The following is a 16,138-nucleotide window of genomic DNA, read 5'->3' on the forward strand; positions in this document are numbered from 1 at the left end:
TCTTAAGACTGCTCTGGAGAACTTGAACATGACAAGCAAGCCTTCTTGCATTCATCAAAACATTCATTTGAGTTTTGAGGGAGGATTGAGATCTTTGGATCCTCGTAAAAATGTCAACAAAAAAAGTTTTTTTTGGTTACACATGCGACTCTCTGATGTGTTCTTGAAGGCTGTCGAGAACTCGGGTTGGCTCGGGGGCAGAATGTAGCACCACCTCATTACTGATTTCCACAGGTACCGACATGACACTCGACCTAGGCGCGCCAAGACCTGGTCTGGTTCCTGGTGCCACCAGAGTCTCATTCCCCTTGGAGAGGTTCACACAACTAGCATACAGCGCTCCCATTTTGCGCGCAATCAAGCCCTCCTTCTCCGCCGGGTCTTGGACCTGGGCGGTCCCTCTCTTGGAGCGGCGCAGGAAGGCGGCGTGACGGAGTCCGCGTCGCAGCAGGTGGCTCCGATAGGACCGCTGGATGACGGTGGCGGCCCACGTTTCCTCCTTGTGGCGTACGGTGGTAGTGATGGGCGCGAAGGAGTCCGAGGTGGGGTTGCTTTGGAGGAACTTGGTCTTGATGCTCTCCCGCATGGCGGCCATTTCCAGCGTGTCTCCAAGAACCATCTCCGTGACAGCCATCAAGATGTCCAGGCAGTGGATGCGATCGCCGATGACCAGCGGGAGGTCCATCTGGATCAGACGAAGGCGGTTGGGCTTGGCGACCCTCAGCGGCTCCTGCAGAGCGTCGCAAAAGTCAGAGAGGCGGGCGTACTCGATGAACATGGTTCCGTCCGTGTCAAACTTCTCCCACGTCTCGTTGAACATCTCAAAGTCATCCTCGCACAGCGCGTCGCTGCTCTCCTCCTGCGCCACGTTGAAGTTCTCCAGGATGATAGCGATGTACATGTTGACCACCACCAGGAAGGAGATGATGATGTAGCTGCTGAAGAATATCATGCCCAAGCCCGGGCTGCCGCAATTGCCCCTCACGTCCGTGCCGGGGTTCTCAAAGTCGGGATCGCAGTCGGGGGGCTCCCTGTTGAGCATGGGAAGCAGGAGCCCATCCCAGCCGGCCGACGTGGTGATCTGGAAGAGGCAAATGATGCTCCCGCCAAACGTCTCAAAGTTGAAGATGTCGTCCACGCCCGCCTCCTTCTTGACGTAGGCGAAGTTGGACATGGCGAAGATGGAGAAGATGAACATGATGAGGAAGAGCAGCAGGCCGATGTTGAAGAGGGCGGGGAGTGACATCATCAGGGCAAAGAGGAGCGTCCGGATGCCTTTGGCGCCTTTGATGAGACGCAGGATGCGACCGATCCGGGCCAGACGGATCACACGGAAGAGCGTGGGTGACACAAAGTACTTCTCGATCAGGTCCGACAGCATGGTGCCTGCACGAGAAGAACTTCATGAAGGCTTCAGTAGAACACGATTGACAGATTTCATACGGCGACTTTGTCACCAGCAATGGAGAGGATGACCACGATGAAGTCAAATACATTCCAACCGTTGGTGAAGAAGTACTGCCGCAGAGCAAAGAGCTTCAGCACGCACTCGGTGGTGAAGACCGTAATAAAGGCCAGATTGACTTTAAAGAGGAAATCCTCCTTCTCTGCGCTTTGGTTGTCCGTCTCGACCATCATGGTCACCATGTTGAGGCAGATGAGCACCATGATGAAGATGTCAAAGAACTGCTGATTGGTGAGGTCAAACACCAAGCCCTGGAGAAAGTTCTGCCAGGGGAGGGAAGAAATATAAGTCCAAGGGGGGTCACGAGTGTTGACAAGACATGATGACAAGCTCAGCTGAGGTCTTGAGATTCTCGACACTCACTGAATCGTTTCGAAATAAAACATACCGTGGGACGTGGAATTGGCTTCTGCGGCTTCTTGGAACCGAGTTTCTTCATGGCTTCGTAGTACTTCTTCTGCTCTTCCGTCATGAAGATGTCTTTATCTCCCAAGTGCAGCAGCAAATGTCATCATTATAAGAATTATTATGAGCTTTAAGACAAACATGTGAACACTCATCTTTTTCTTCTGCTGGTTGAAGTTGTCAATGATAACACCGATGAAGAGGTTGAGCGTGAAGAAGGAGCCGAAGATGATGAAGATGACAAAGTAGATGTACATGTATAGGTTGATCTCGTACGACGGCTGCTCCTCCACCTGAGGAGCGTCAACAAATCGTACGAATGGAAAGAATTCGAGGCTCGGTGAATAGCGAGGTACGTACTTCTCTGGAGTCAACAGCGGCATACATGATGTCCATCCAGCCTTTAAAGGTTGCCTACAAAAAAAATATCAAAATTATTTGTTGTTGGGTTTTTTTGAAACGGAGAACATTTTAGGTTACGCACCACTTGGAGCAGCGACAAGTAGCCTTTCCCCACATTGTCGTAGTTGACCTTGATATTGACCCAGCGGGCCTCCCCCGTGGCCTCCTGCAGGGCCAGGCACTCGCTGCGGTTGTTGACTTGGGCGACGGCGAAGGGTTCCTCCGTGGTGGTGTTGATGCAGCGGTAGAACTTGCCGGCAAACATGGTGACCCCCATGATGCTGAAGATGAGCCAGAAGATGAGGCAGACTAACAGGACGTTGAAGATGGACGGGATGGCGCCGACCAGCGCGTTCACCACCACCTGGTGAGGTCAAAAGCGTGAGAAGCTTGACGTCGAGGCGAGGAACGACGATCGCAACACTTACCTGGTTGCGCTCCCACGCATGCAAGCTAGGAGAAACGTCACACGTGTCAAAACGTGCAGATAGCATTCTGGTTAGCCGCTTAGCTTAATTTTAAGTGTAACATTACACAATGACAACCAGGCGTGGCAATCTCAAGCATGGCCGCTTCGGCGCCACTTACCCTCATGCCTTCGAATCTGGAGAGAGCGCGTAGAGGCCTCAGCGCCCTCAGCGTTCGGAGGGATTTGATTGGCCCCAGCTCGGAGAATCCCATCCAGTTGGCCACCAAGCTAATCAGAGAAACCTACAGCAAAAGAAGCCAGTTTGTGACCCCGCCAGACCCTCGTCGGAACTTCTGAGAACTTACATCGACGATAAAAAAGTCCAGCCAGCACCAGGCGTTGGTGAAGTAGGTCTTGAAACCGTACGCCGTCCATTTCAGGATCATCTCGATGACAAAGACGACGGTGAAAACTTTATCGGCATACTCCAGGATAATTTTGATGATTCGCCGTCGCTCGAGATAAATGTCTTCAAAAGCCTGTCGAAGGGTAGCGTGACAAATATGTACCGGCGAGAGACGTTGGGACGTGTTCCGAGGACTTACCAGAGCGCCGCTGCTTAGTAAGATCATAAAGATGATGAAGGTTTCAAACCAGTCGTGCTCCACGATGGCAAAGCAGGTCTTGCGGAGCTTCCACCATCGCTTGCCTTTGGTGGTGTCCACGTCCACGGTGAGGCACGGCCAGCGCCCAATGCAGTCTGTCGGTGAGATATCATAAATGGATTCCAAATGGGAGCACTGTTCAGGTTTTAAATCCTTACTGTCGGTGAAGCAGGCTTCCGGCTCCACCGGCTCCGGTTCTTCCTCCTCTTCTTCTTCCAGTTCGGGTTCAGGCGGTTGATAATCGGCCGTACTGCACATTGATACGTCGGCGTCCTCGGTGGCCACGCCCATCAGCTGCTCAGGCGCAACACAGACAACGTTGCATCAACAGACATGAAAAGACAATATCGTTTTTATGGAGAGAAGCTACTCACTTTGACTTCTTTGATAAGACCTAGATCGTCCTCTAGGCTTTTCTAAAAAAATAAAAATGACAATGGCTTTAAGGACTTTGGAGATACACGGTAAAGACCTTCATTCTTACATCGTCATGAAGGCTGTCGCCACAAGTGGAAAGATTGGAGTCATACTCGTCGTCATCATCGTCCAGAATTTCAAAGTCTGACTCCCCCTGAGCGATGGGCACACCGAGAGCAAGCTCTCCATCCAAACCGGCGCCGGAAGCCCGTCCCGGCATCCGACAATTTGCTATCCCGTCTGCCGTTTTGTCTAAGTCGTTCATCTCCACCGTGTCCTCAGTCGCCTTGGGTATTTTGCCCAGGATCCTCCCTGGAATTTTGGTGACATTAGCTTTGAGCCAGTCAATGCCTTGCGTGATCCTCCCGACGGCGATCTGGAGGTTGTTAAGCTCGCCGTCGTCATCCGCCGTCGACAGGTTGTCGCCGCTGAACGAACTGAGCAGCAACGCCAAGAAGAGGTTCAGCACCTGCGCAGAAGGTCGACATGTCCCGAGTCTGTTAGGGTTAGCTGCTTCCCCGTCATGCTAACATGTATCAAATCCTGGATTAAGCCATATGATCGGAGCGATATGATCGATTACAGTCGAATACGCCATCTCCGATGACTCCCCTTCACACATGCTCGGCAGCTGTTTGCGTGGTGGCAGCACGCCGACCTGATCTGGATCTTAACACAAGGTCAAAACCAGAATTTGATTTCTCAAGTCATTGGATTTAAATAGAAGCGTGTACTTTTTTTTTTTCCATCCGCGTACATAACGAACCCCTGAGATGGCGATTTGAGGAGGAGGAGGGGTGGGGGGGGTCATCTGAAAAATTTGGCACTTGGCAGTCGGTGCTTTTCAGCTCTCCTGCTGATGAGCTATTTCCTTTTCATTTCTATGAATAACCTACCAGGAAGTGCTCATGACATGGTCACTTCTTCTGACATCAAGATCTAATTTGGCCGTTTTCCAAGAAGGAACCGTTATTTTTATATTTCAACTGTACACACACAAAAAAAAAAAAATCTACTCACCACGAGATTTCCAATAACCATGACCAACATGAAGACGATGAGGCACATTCCCGCCCCGGACACCTCCATGCAGTCCCACATGGTCTCGATCCACTCGCCACATAAGATGCGAAAGACGATGAGGAAGGAGTGGAAAAAGTCGTTCATGTGCCAGCGCGGCAGCTCGCAGTCATCGGAGATCTTGCATACGCAGTCCTTGTAGTTCTTGCCAAAGAGCTGCATGCCCACCACGGCGAAGATGAAGACGATGATGGCCAGCACCAGCGTCAAGTTGCCCAGGGCGCCCACGGAGTTTCCGATGATCTTGATCAGCATGTTGAGTGTGGGCCAGGACTTGGCTAGCTTGAAGACACGAAGCTATCGCCACAGCACAGAAGATGTGAATGAGTGAGATTAAGTGTGACCGGGTGAGTGGCACTCACCAAGCGGAAGGAACGCAGGACCGAGAGCCCCTGAACGTTTGCCAGGCCCAACTCTGCAAGACTGAGAGTTACGATGATGCTGTCAAAAATATTCCAACCCACTTGGAAGTAGTAGTAAGGATCCATGGCAATGAGTTTAAGGACCATCTCCGCTGTGAAGATCCCAGTGAAAACCTAAGAAAAGTTCCAGAAGTTACGAAAGTCAGCATTATAGAAATAAACAGCAGAAAGTTTGGTCTCACCAGGTTGCCCACGGAAAGCATCTCATCAAATTCTTTGGTCATGGGGTAATGCTCCATGGCCATGAAGAGCGTGTTGAGCACGATGCAAATGGTGATGGCCAGGTCGAAGAAAGGGTCCATCACAATGACGTACAACCACTTTTTGAGGGTCATCCACGGCTTGCAGCAGTTCCACTTGAGGAAAACGTTGGCAAATTTATACCAGCCTGGTGGGCACGGCCTCTGAGCGTCCTCCAACTCTGGACAAAAAAAAAAAAGGTCCAAAAGGAGAGAGCAGTTTAATACCCAGGAATAGCAACGCTAATGCTACAAACGTTCATCTTGTTTCTATAATCGCTGCGGGTTGTTTTCACCGAGGTGACAACAACAGTGGGAAAGCCGCCAGACTTGAAGTCGCATGACTTAATTCTCCCAAATGAAATGAGCGCTTGAATGTTGACAGAGATTCTTACTAATGAAGTCTGACTAAGTGCAATATAATTGTGCCTGTGCTGCCACCTCAGCTCTGCTTCAAACTTGATGCCACGTTTATCTCTTCGCGCCCGCAAAGGGCTTAACACCTAGCGAATGGGACCGAGCAGTACCTTCCATGGCGCTGGTGGACCTCTGCCTCTGGCTCTGATCGTCCGGATGAAGATCATCTGGATTAAGCATGCCTGGAGACTTCTCCCTGAGCTCCTCATCATCATTACACTAAAATCAAAACAGCTACAATGAAGCCTCATAGTTGATGACTCGGAAGACGACAGCCACTAACCACGACCATGGTGGGCGGTCGGACCATGAGGCTTGGGACCATCTTGCCGTTACAGTCCTTGACAGCTTCGTCGCGCTCCGGGCTCGAGTGGCGACTTGGCAGCTTGCTACTGTTCAGAGATTCTCGACTTCCAGACTGCTGAGCCTACAAGAAACAGTTTGGTGTAGAAGCCCACCAAGCACCTTTTGAGGAGTCAAGCTCAGCTAAAGTTAAGCCCGTACCTGCTCCTGGTTCTTGAGCTGCTCGAGGATACGCTGAAACTCCTCCTCCTTCTCCTTGGCCTCACGCTGCGTGGCCTGGTTCTGCTCGTCGTACGCCATGGCCACCACCGCTAGGATGAGGTTGATGAGGTAGAAGGATCCCAGGAAGATCACCACCACGAAGAAGAGCATATACGTTTTGCCCGCCGCCCGCAGGATCTGCGTTTGGAACAAACGAGAAGCTACGACAAATAAGGAGGCGTTCTCCACGTCCGGTGAGAAGGAGAGGAAACGCCTGCGGAATTCCAACCATCTGGAAGAGGTTTTCCCAGTAGTCCTGGGTCATGAGTCTGAAGAGCGCCAGGAAAGCCCAGCCGAACGAGTCGAAGCTGGTGTAGCCGTAATTTGGGTTCCCGCCGGCCTTCATGCACGTGAAACCTTCAGGGCAGACTCTAGAGTTAAGTCACGGAGGTGTAATGAGTGAAGACCTCATCTCAGGGAAGAAATGATGTCAAGATCATACCCAGCATCGGAACCGTTCCCGCATACAAGAGGATCTTTGCTGCCGTCCAGAAAGTAGTAGTTTTCTGCACACATTTGAACAGAATCCTGTAAAAACGATTTGATTAACGTAACACCTATGATGCAACATACCCGAGTTCTCGATGTACTCTGCGAAATCGAAGGTGCCGTTGGAATAATCGCTAGCGTTGAAACCGACCGTTTGGTTGTCGAGCGCTAACGCGTCGGTGACGTTGAACCACTCGGCGGTGTCGTTGCCGTCGACGGGCCAACGCACGCACTTGTGCCGTAGGTTGCCCATGAACAGCTGGAGGCCGACCAGCGCGAACACGGCCAGAGCGAAGACAGTCAGGACCATCACGTTCCCCATTTTCTTCACCGATTGGATCAACGCGCCCACGATGGTTTTTAGACCTGCCGGGACCAGAAAGCGTTAAAGGTAACTGTGGTAGGAAATGGAATTTAAAAAAAAAAAAACGTACCAGGAATCACAGTGATGGTTTTAAGGGCTCGTAGCACACGGAAGGTCCTGAGGGCGGACACGTTACCGAGATCGACGAACTCAGTGATGTACCTGCAAAAACATCCCGAAATTAAAAAAAAAAAATCAGAAGGTTGCCTACTTGGCGGATCAACATGACGTGTTGCTTACGCCATGCTGATCACCATGAAATCCAGCCAGTTCCACGGGTCTCGAAGGAATGTAAACGAGCCGATGCAGAAGCCTCTGGACAACACTTTGACGGTAGCCTCGAAGGTGTAAATCCCAGTAAAAGCGTACCTGAGGACGGAAAGAAAACTCTTAGCAATCAAAATCGACATTCACACGTACGACCGCGTACTCACTCGACATTTTTACTCCAGGCTGGCGGGTTGCTCATGGTCATAAACACGCAATTGGATAAAATGGTGATCATGATGAACATGCTGAATAATTTGAGGCGTCACGTTAAGGAAACATGTAAGGGAGCGGGTTGAAATGAGCGGTGGCGTTAAGGATATGAATGGATGAGGATTTTGATGGATCCTCTTCTCACGATGCTGAAGGGGCTCAGGAGGTAGCACGCCGGCTCCGCGTTGAACCTGAAGATGGTGTTGCCTTTGCTAATCACGATGAACGTCTGAAAAAGCACAAACGTGACAGTTAATCTTCAGTAAGTATCGGTACTTTCGTACTCAAAGGGTGAGTACTCGAACTCGAAAGTGGTATTAAAAATCCAATTGACCTTCTGAGCCTTGTAGAAGGGGTCCAAATCCTCCAACGGTGTGTTGATCATCTCCGCCGGAGGGTCTCCGTAAATCCACGGCAAACTCTTGCCGGCCTCCAAGTCGGCGTTGGGGGTCGCCGGCGCCTTCTCTTCCTCCACCTCGGCCTCATCGTGTCCGTCTACTGGGTCTGCCTTTTTGCGCTTTTCCACTTGAAGCCTCTCGATCTCCGCCAGCGATTCTCGGGTGAAGGGGCGGAACGCGTTGGCGCCTGAGGGAGGGAGCGGGGGAGCCATCTTGGCATTGCGAAGGGCTACCGCCGCACAGGGGTCACCCTAGGTGGAACTGCGAGGTGGAAAATTGTGATTAGGTTTTTTGGAGCATATCAGCAAGCTGTGGAAGCAATCAACCAATGAGATCCATCAATCACACGCATGAATGGCTGTTGCCCACCTACACGCAGACACATTCGTAGAGAGAGAGTGATAACACAGCGGATGATGCATTCCCACATGTGAGCAGGATTCGGTGGCCCCCCAGCTGCTAGCGGCTGTCAAGACCAAGCGTCGAGTTACAGGAGCCGAATGACTGCGCTCATTCCTTCGCCCGCCTTCACATCCCCTCCCGATCAACAGCTCGGATCTCCGACCCGACTACACGACACGGGTGGGGGCTCCGAACACAAGTGCGCTTCCGCCTTCGCACCCTCGACTGCACTTTGCGAGCCCCCTGGCCAAGTGGCTACCAGACATCTGATCGTTCACCATCGCCTCCACGTATACCCAAGACACTGTTGGACTGAAAAGGACAAGAAATGCTTGACTTGAAATCCCCAGCGAATATCTGGGGGTCAAATGTACAGTAAATAAACAAGTTGCTTAAATAGAATGGATAAAAGAAGAGTTACACAACTAACTCAGTCAACTGCAATATTCGTCGTGCGTTAGCGATAAGCTATCACAGACGCTTGGCCCCAACGCTTTCTTTAACATTCGCCACGTGCCTTCCCTGCTGCGTTCTCACGGGGTCAAATCACTCCCTGTCAGCTGCCAATTAACCCCGTATTTCGAAGCCTATAGGGAGTCGGCGCCGGACTAATTCCTAGCTTTACACCTGTAAACTGCGGCCTGCGTGTTACAGCATCGTGATTGGCCGCAAGGGTCCTCTGGATCTGATGACTCTGGAAATATCTGCATGCATCGTGCGGTTACTGCTGAGAGGGCAGCTGAGAGTGGCATCGCATACCCCCGGCGAGCTGTAAAGACCAGAGCTAAGCCGGCCCGTACGCTCTTGAGGCCCCACAGACATACATTGGAGCCTTGTGATTAATAGACTTTGACAGGAGCACATGCCTCGCATTTGTATCTGCATTAAAAGCAAAAATAGGTGAGGAATTGAACGGAATCAGAATTTGTTCTTGATGTGCAGTTTTTCAAACTCAGCCTCTGACCCATTTGGCCTTTGCTCGAACGGCAAAGTAATCTGAGTAGATTACATGTGGGAAGAAGTAAAACAGGAGGAGGGCACGATATGAAATGTGTACCATGTCGCCATGAATCAAGAAGTAACTTGCAACTTGACGTTAACCCCGCTTCACTTTTTCATCTTCCCCAGGAAAACACGGCGGCCGCAGCCAAGTACTTTGTCACATGGTCGCGCTTGGTGAAAGAAACCCAAAACCCCACACCCTTGTCTTCCAAGAGTCCGTGAACGTGTGACGGCAGATGCAGTAAAGACACTTTAGGTGGTGGACAAAAAGGAAAAAAAAAAAAAATCAACATTATGGAGGAAGCAGGATGGTTTGGGGAAAACAAAATGGAGTTGAAAATACGACGGTGGACGATCTCGTTGTCGACGGCACGCCCTGCTAAGTGCAGTGTGAAAAGGGCACAATAGAGGTACAATGCAAAGGAGAAGGTCCACGATGGACATCAAAATGCGAGACTTAACACACACATGCAAAACCACTACAGAGAAGTCTCCCCATTCCAAATATGACCCCAAGCTCAATTACAGGTCTATGCTTATTATTAGAACAAATGTGAGCTAACTATATCTTTAATTCAAGCCCAATAACTTCAACTGTGGCCCCAAACAAATCAAACTTTCACATTTTGGCAGTTTTTATATTAATGGAGAAAAAAAAATTGGAACTCTTGGGGTTGTGGGGAAGTGGCAGTTTCAATCTCCTAAAGTGGACGTAAACACCTCAATGCAACCTTTTCACCTCAGAAGTTTTCAACCTGTAGCACGAAATGAGACTAATTAAAGTTAATGTAAGCGAGAAAGAGAAGACAACACACGAGAAAGGTAAAAGGTCAAATACCTGCCACGGTAGTGCAAAGGATCCCACAGAATCCAGTCTAGTGGACAAGAAGGAAAATAAATCCTGTCGTCGTTGTCGTCCTGAGGAAGACGTGCTTGTGATTCGTGACTGCCCCGGCCGGCGGCAGTAGTAGGTTGTGTGATCTCTGTGAGGGGCAGCTGCTGCTGACGCTGACGTACCACAGCCTGAAATCGGAGGCGTCGCTCCTCCACGGCAGGTTAGCATCATTCACATCTCCTTCTCGGTGCCCACTTTCCTAGCCGCAAAAGCAAATGAAAATCCATGTCAATTAAGAATGCAAGATAATTTGACTAGGTGTGTGGTTTATTTTTTTTAAGCATGTTCCTATATAAAATATTATGGATTTTATAAAGTAACAATTGATTAAATTATGTACAAATAAATAAATATTAATAATAATAATAATAGCTTGGCTAAAATAATATAATAATTAAAACCAAAATGAAATAAATTACAACATTAAAAACCTATGTAAAAAATAAATCACACAAATGTAAACAATGTGAAAAGCATTACAGCATTAAATAATACCTTAGAATTATTTACTACACTAATTGAAAATACTAAAGTAGACTAAATTAATATTAATTTATTAATTCTGTAAAGTTGAATAACAATGGCATTACAGCGTTAAATAGTACCTTAGAATTATTTACTACACTAATTGAAAAAAATAACAAGATAGACCAAATTAATATTGATTTATTAATTCTTTAAAGTGTAATAACAATGGCACAGATTAGTCGGAACCTTTTCAAGGCTAGTCTGGGGACTATTAAAAAAGCGACACTGTTACCATAGAAACACAAACAAACACATCCGGAAGTGAAGTCGTGTTTGGCAACTGGTTTGTTTCATCCTTTTCTTTCTTGTCATCTTAAAAGGTCAGTGAATTTATTTGGAGAGAATTACAATGTAGCTAATTATTATTTTTCATTTACAGTGACAGTGATTTTGCTTGTTTTCTTTAAAAAAAAACAAAATAAAACGAGCCAATGACTTCATATTTGAGATCAACCTAGTTGAACAGACTTTTGTGTTAGTGCAATCATATGAATTACAAATTTAATTCTACTACCCTGACAGAGTCAAAACATGGATTCCGAGTTCGTCAAGACTCATCTGGGTTCATGTCTGGCAGAGGGGCTTGCTGAAGTGGTAGAGCAGCGCCCCATGGACCCCATCCAGTTTTTGGCTCACTGGCTGTACAAATACAACTCCAACGTTGAATATGAAGAAAAGGTCAAACAAATAAATAAATGAATAAAAAGTTTACTTTGTTTATTTTGTCAATAGATGGCGCTGTTGTCTAACGTTTCGAGAGTGATAGTCTGTTTTATATTACCATTCAGATAAAAAATTGTGGAATATTTATAAAAAAATATTTTTTTTACAGAAACAGACCCGGTTGGCACTTATGGAGAAGGAAAGAGCTAAAGCCGGCGAGAAGGACACCAAAAAGGATGCTGGGAAGGACGCCGAGAAGGAGCCAGCTGTAAAAGTACCTAACTTTTATTTTAATTTATGTTTTGCCATTTGGTGTAGTCGCATTCCAGAGGTCAGTCAGCAGTTAGAAAGCAGCAAGTTCAGCCAAGAGTTGGGATGAATGGGAGGTGAAGAGCAGGCAAGGTGAAGGCAGAGAATCAGATGAAATGTTGTAGCTTTGAAGAGTATTTGACACTCGGCACCTTAACAGCTCTCTAAAACGGAGCCTACAGGACCAGAAGATCATGTGGGAGCCACACACGAACCTGTGAGCGACCCCCATGAGCAAGAAACCCAACAGCAAAGTGGACTTCTGGAACATGATCAGGAGGTGAAAAAAAAAACATCAAAACGTGTTTGGTGGTGGTTCTTCTGCATGTGCATGCAAAGTATGTTGACCTATGAGCACGGGGTTAGGGTGAGCTATGTATGGGGGAAGAAAGAGAGACCTTAGCTGGTTTGGGATCCATCTTGCGGAGAGACACGTGTTCATTTGTCCACCAGGTGAAGACGACTAATAACGGAACTGCTCCAGTTGTCTCTCCGCGGACCGACGTCATCCAGCAGGACCAGCCCGAAGTGGAGAAATCCCGAGAGGAGAACGTGGTGAGTTCAAGAATGGTCTTATTGAGTTGAGTGGAGAACCCAGCTGGGAACAGAAGCATGGTGCAAGTTGAGAGACACAAAACCAGATGAGAGGAATGAGGACAAATTAACTTACAGAATTCTCCTGACACCTTTTTACCAGAAGGACGAGAATGCTGAATCTGCAAGGATGGAATCCTCTCCATCTGAGGCATCCCAGATTGAAACCACACCAGCTGGGACCTCTCATACAGAATCTTCACAGATAGAGTCTGCAGAAATGAAATCCACCCAAGTTAAGTCCATGCAAGGAGAAGCTAAGCAGGGGGAGTCCTGGCAGGTTGATACGTCCCAGACAGAGTCTATAGAATCCATCCAGGCTGAGACCTACCAAGCAGATATCCCAGACAAGTCCTCCCAGGCTGAGGCCTCCAATGTGGAATCAACACAAGTTGAGAGCTCCCAGGCAGAGGATGTGGATTTGGGGTCCACGCCAGGGGAGTCTGCGCAGGCCAAGTCCATGCAATCGGAATCTTCTCCAGCTGAGAGCTACTACTCAGACTCTACAAAAGCTGAGACCTCCCAGGTTGAGTCTGCACAGGTGGAGTTCACACCAGAGGCATCTGCACAGGCAGAGTCCACTCCGGCTGAATTCACCCAAGTTCAGAGCCCCCGGGTGCAGTCTGGGCAGGTGGAGTCCATGCAATCGGAATCTTCTCTAGCTGAGAGCTACTACCCAGACTCTGCACAAGCTGAGACCTCCCAGGTTGAATCTGCCCAGGTGGAGTTCACATCAGGAGCATCTGCGCAAGCAGAGTCCACTCCGGCTGAATTCACCCAATTTCAGAGCCCCCGGGTGCAGTCTACACAGGGCGAGTCCGTGCAGAAGGAGTCCACACTGGTGGACTCTGTGCAGGATGAGACCTCTCAAGCTAAAGTCTCCCACATGGAATCTGAACAAGCTGAGACCTCTCATCCCAAGTCTGCAGAGATGGAATCTCCAACGGTGGACCTAGCTCAGTCTGAGACCGCCATTTCCGAGTCCTTTGAAGCTGAAGTCTCTGACATTGAATCCAAACACATTGAGACCTCAGAGTCTGCACTGGTGGACTCCTTAATACTGGAGTCTACGCAGGTCCAGAATCCAAGTGTGGAGTCCACAGAGGCTGAGTCCTCTCAAGTTGAGTGTGCTAAGTCCGAGTCTATGCAGGTGGAGTCAAAGTTGGAGGCGCCTACGCAGGCTGAGGCTCCGCAGGTTGAGGCCCCCCAGATTCAACTAACTGAGTCCAACCCAGTCCCGGCGGTTGACAACCAGTTGGCAAAAACTGAAGAGGTGACCCCTGATTCAAATTCAACAGCAGTTGTTCAAGGCTCGGAAGAGGTTGGTGAAATACATTTTGGTTGCTAACACGTTACGGTAACGCCACAGGTCAATTCAGCACCAGCACATCTGAAAAAGAAAAAAAAAAGAAGCCATCAAAACTATCGTGAATGTTATTCATGCATTTTTTTAATATGATTTTTGTTTAATGGTGACTAATATTTGTGTGGCTTTGCAGGTAGTAACAGAACAGCAGAAAAATGACTAAATCGCTGCTTGAGGGTCCACTGATGAACAATTTTTGAATATCCTACATTCATCATTGCATATGAGCCTATATAAAAAAAATGCCCTCTGAAATATTCAAATAAACATTATGTACTTGAAACAACACCGTGTGCTACTTTTTTGTATAAGTTGAAAAGTTTCACTGCATTTTTGGTGAATATTTTTCTCAATTTGTCTGCCATGCGTCAGAGGTAATTTGTGGATGGTCCCTAAAACAGACGTCCGTTTGACATGTCACCCGAGGACATTTAATTTGTAGACGGTCTCTAAATTAGACAGATGCTTGCGCGCATGTATATTTGAACAGAAATAGACTAAAAAGTAAAGTTCGCTCAACAAACAGGAAACGATTGTGCTCATTTTAAGGAAGGAGTGTACTCCTATTATCTCTGGTGACTTTTAAACCAGAAAATCGTCGTTGCACAATGACTGCTTTATGACGTCGCACCACCCGATTAAATAAAACGAATGAAATTGTGACGTGCGCGTTCATGAAGGCGTCGCGGTAACACGCACGGAGCGTCAGCAAGAGAGCTGCGGACGAGGTGGACGTCAAACAATTTCCGGAGTAAGAAGTACAGAGAAGGAGCAGGAATAGCGGAATGGCTGTCCTGGTCCAAGTCGCAACGGCTGCGGGTGGCCTGGTGGCCCGATTTTTCAACTTCGTGACGGATATGTTCCTCACGAAGCCGCTGAAGGCCAGCCTTCAGTATCTAGAAGAAGCTCAGCTCACGACTTTGAGTGCAGGTAAGTGTGCTCTCGCTAACTTTTGCCGAGAAGGATTTAAAAAAACAAAAAAAACAAAGGGGACTTTGTTGAGTTTACAATGTGGCTGCTTTGTAACCCTTTGCCTCCTTCCTTCCCTTCTTGGCTTTAGTCACTTCTTTCAATTCCTTTCTATCAATTCGCCCTTGACTTACACCCACGATTGCTTCACCTATTTCCTTTCACCCGCATTTCAAAATTGTCAAACCTGACTTTCCTCTCTTTGCTGTCAGTTAATCCCCCTGCAACAACTTAATATCCACCTTCAATTTCAGAGAAGACAAAGTTGAAGGCCAAGTCTCTGTGGGAGCAGACGGGCGCTGTCATTATGGCGGTGCGCAGACCAGGATGATTTCTGTGCAGAGAGGTAAACATTTTGATGACGGCACTTACCACTTAGCATGATGGAAGCTTAACACGCTGTCATCCAGGAAGCTGCAGAGCTGTCCTCTCTGAAGCCCCAGCTGGACCAGCTTGGGGTTCCACTGTACGCCGTGGTCAAGGAGAACATCAGCGATGAGGTCCAGAAATTCAGGAATTATTTCAACGGGGAGATCTTCTTGGATGAAAAGGTCTTTTGGAGAAAACTATGAAGTTCATCTTGTGTTTCACCGAGTCTGAATTTTCACGCTGTGCTTCTGTCCGTCGCAGAAATGCTTCTATGGACCTCGTGAGCGACGGTTGGGCCTCCTGGCGTTCCTTCGTGCCGGGGTGTGGATGAACGGCCTCAGGGCATTCGGAAAGGGCTTCAAGGGCAATATCTTGGGAGAGGGCTTCGTGCTTGGCGGCGTTTTTGTCATCGGACGTGAAAAGCAGGTAGAAGTGACACAATTCAATCTGTGGATAACCAAGTCGGGAAAACTTTTTTTTTTCCCTTCCCAGGGAATCCTACTGGAACACCGAGAGATGGAGTTTGGAGATAAGGTCAAAATTGAAGATGTGATGCAAGCTGTCAAGGAAATCACACAAGAGCTCGTGCCTGTGGAGAATAATGTCACTGAGTAACCTAACCTGCATGCATAGATGACTTGTGTAGCAAAAAGCCTCCCAGTCTGTTGATGACGGTCTGTTTTCAAACTCTACGGAGCAAACAGAGTTGATGTTTTTAAGACTTGGGATTCCTTTTCTTATGCAATAAAATATGTCATGGCACTTGAGAGAGCTTGTTATTTTACATACAACAGAACTTTGCATATGATCACTGACAATTTCAAA

The 16,138-nt window shown here is 48.2% G+C and overlaps 3 protein-coding genes across 3 annotated transcripts; 2 read left to right on the forward strand and 1 right to left on the reverse strand.

Annotated features, from left to right (window-relative positions):
* Positions 1-98: 98 nt before the first annotated feature.
* Positions 99-12,524, reverse strand: scn4aa (sodium channel, voltage-gated, type IV, alpha, a). Its single transcript, XM_037277382.1, is given in 27 exon segments — positions 99-1,386; positions 1,458-1,728; positions 1,854-1,958; positions 2,026-2,163; positions 2,231-2,284; positions 2,355-2,636; positions 2,861-2,983; positions 3,047-3,220; positions 3,287-3,441; positions 3,505-3,640; positions 3,721-3,762; positions 3,831-4,232; positions 4,784-5,140; positions 5,206-5,379; positions 5,448-5,686; positions 6,032-6,140; positions 6,205-6,348; positions 6,426-6,623; positions 6,715-6,856; positions 6,928-6,991; positions 7,059-7,340; positions 7,409-7,500; positions 7,579-7,707; positions 7,773-8,047; positions 8,153-8,477; positions 10,459-10,714; positions 12,414-12,524. Coding segments are annotated over 25 exon segments (5,613 nt in total). The 5' UTR covers positions 8,429-8,477; positions 10,459-10,714; positions 12,414-12,524; the 3' UTR covers positions 99-136.
* Positions 10,600-14,261, forward strand: dydc2 (DPY30 domain containing 2). The gene is made up of 7 exons (XM_037277384.1): positions 10,600-10,675; positions 11,568-11,721; positions 11,876-11,980; positions 12,176-12,295; positions 12,469-12,570; positions 12,713-13,930; positions 14,109-14,261. Exons 2-7 carry the CDS (start codon positions 11,575-11,577, stop codon positions 14,136-14,138), a joined length of 1,722 nt encoding a protein of 573 aa, XP_037133279.1. The 5' UTR covers positions 10,600-10,675; positions 11,568-11,574; the 3' UTR covers positions 14,139-14,261.
* A 366-nt stretch (positions 14,262-14,627) lies between these two features.
* LOC119137852 (peroxiredoxin-like 2A) lies at positions 14,628-16,080 on the forward strand. The gene is made up of 5 exons (XM_037277386.1): positions 14,628-14,905; positions 15,199-15,290; positions 15,355-15,495; positions 15,575-15,739; positions 15,806-16,080. The coding sequence occupies exons 1-5, from the start codon at positions 14,761-14,763 to the stop codon at positions 15,926-15,928; spliced, it is 666 nt and encodes a 221-aa protein (XP_037133281.1). The 5' UTR covers positions 14,628-14,760; the 3' UTR covers positions 15,929-16,080.
* The last annotated feature ends 58 nt before the right edge of the window (positions 16,081-16,138 follow it).

The sequence above is a fragment of the Syngnathus acus genome, chromosome 19 (genome assembly GCF_901709675.1).
Source record: "Syngnathus acus chromosome 19, fSynAcu1.2, whole genome shotgun sequence".
Classification (NCBI taxonomy): domain Eukaryota; kingdom Metazoa; phylum Chordata; class Actinopteri; order Syngnathiformes; family Syngnathidae; genus Syngnathus; species Syngnathus acus.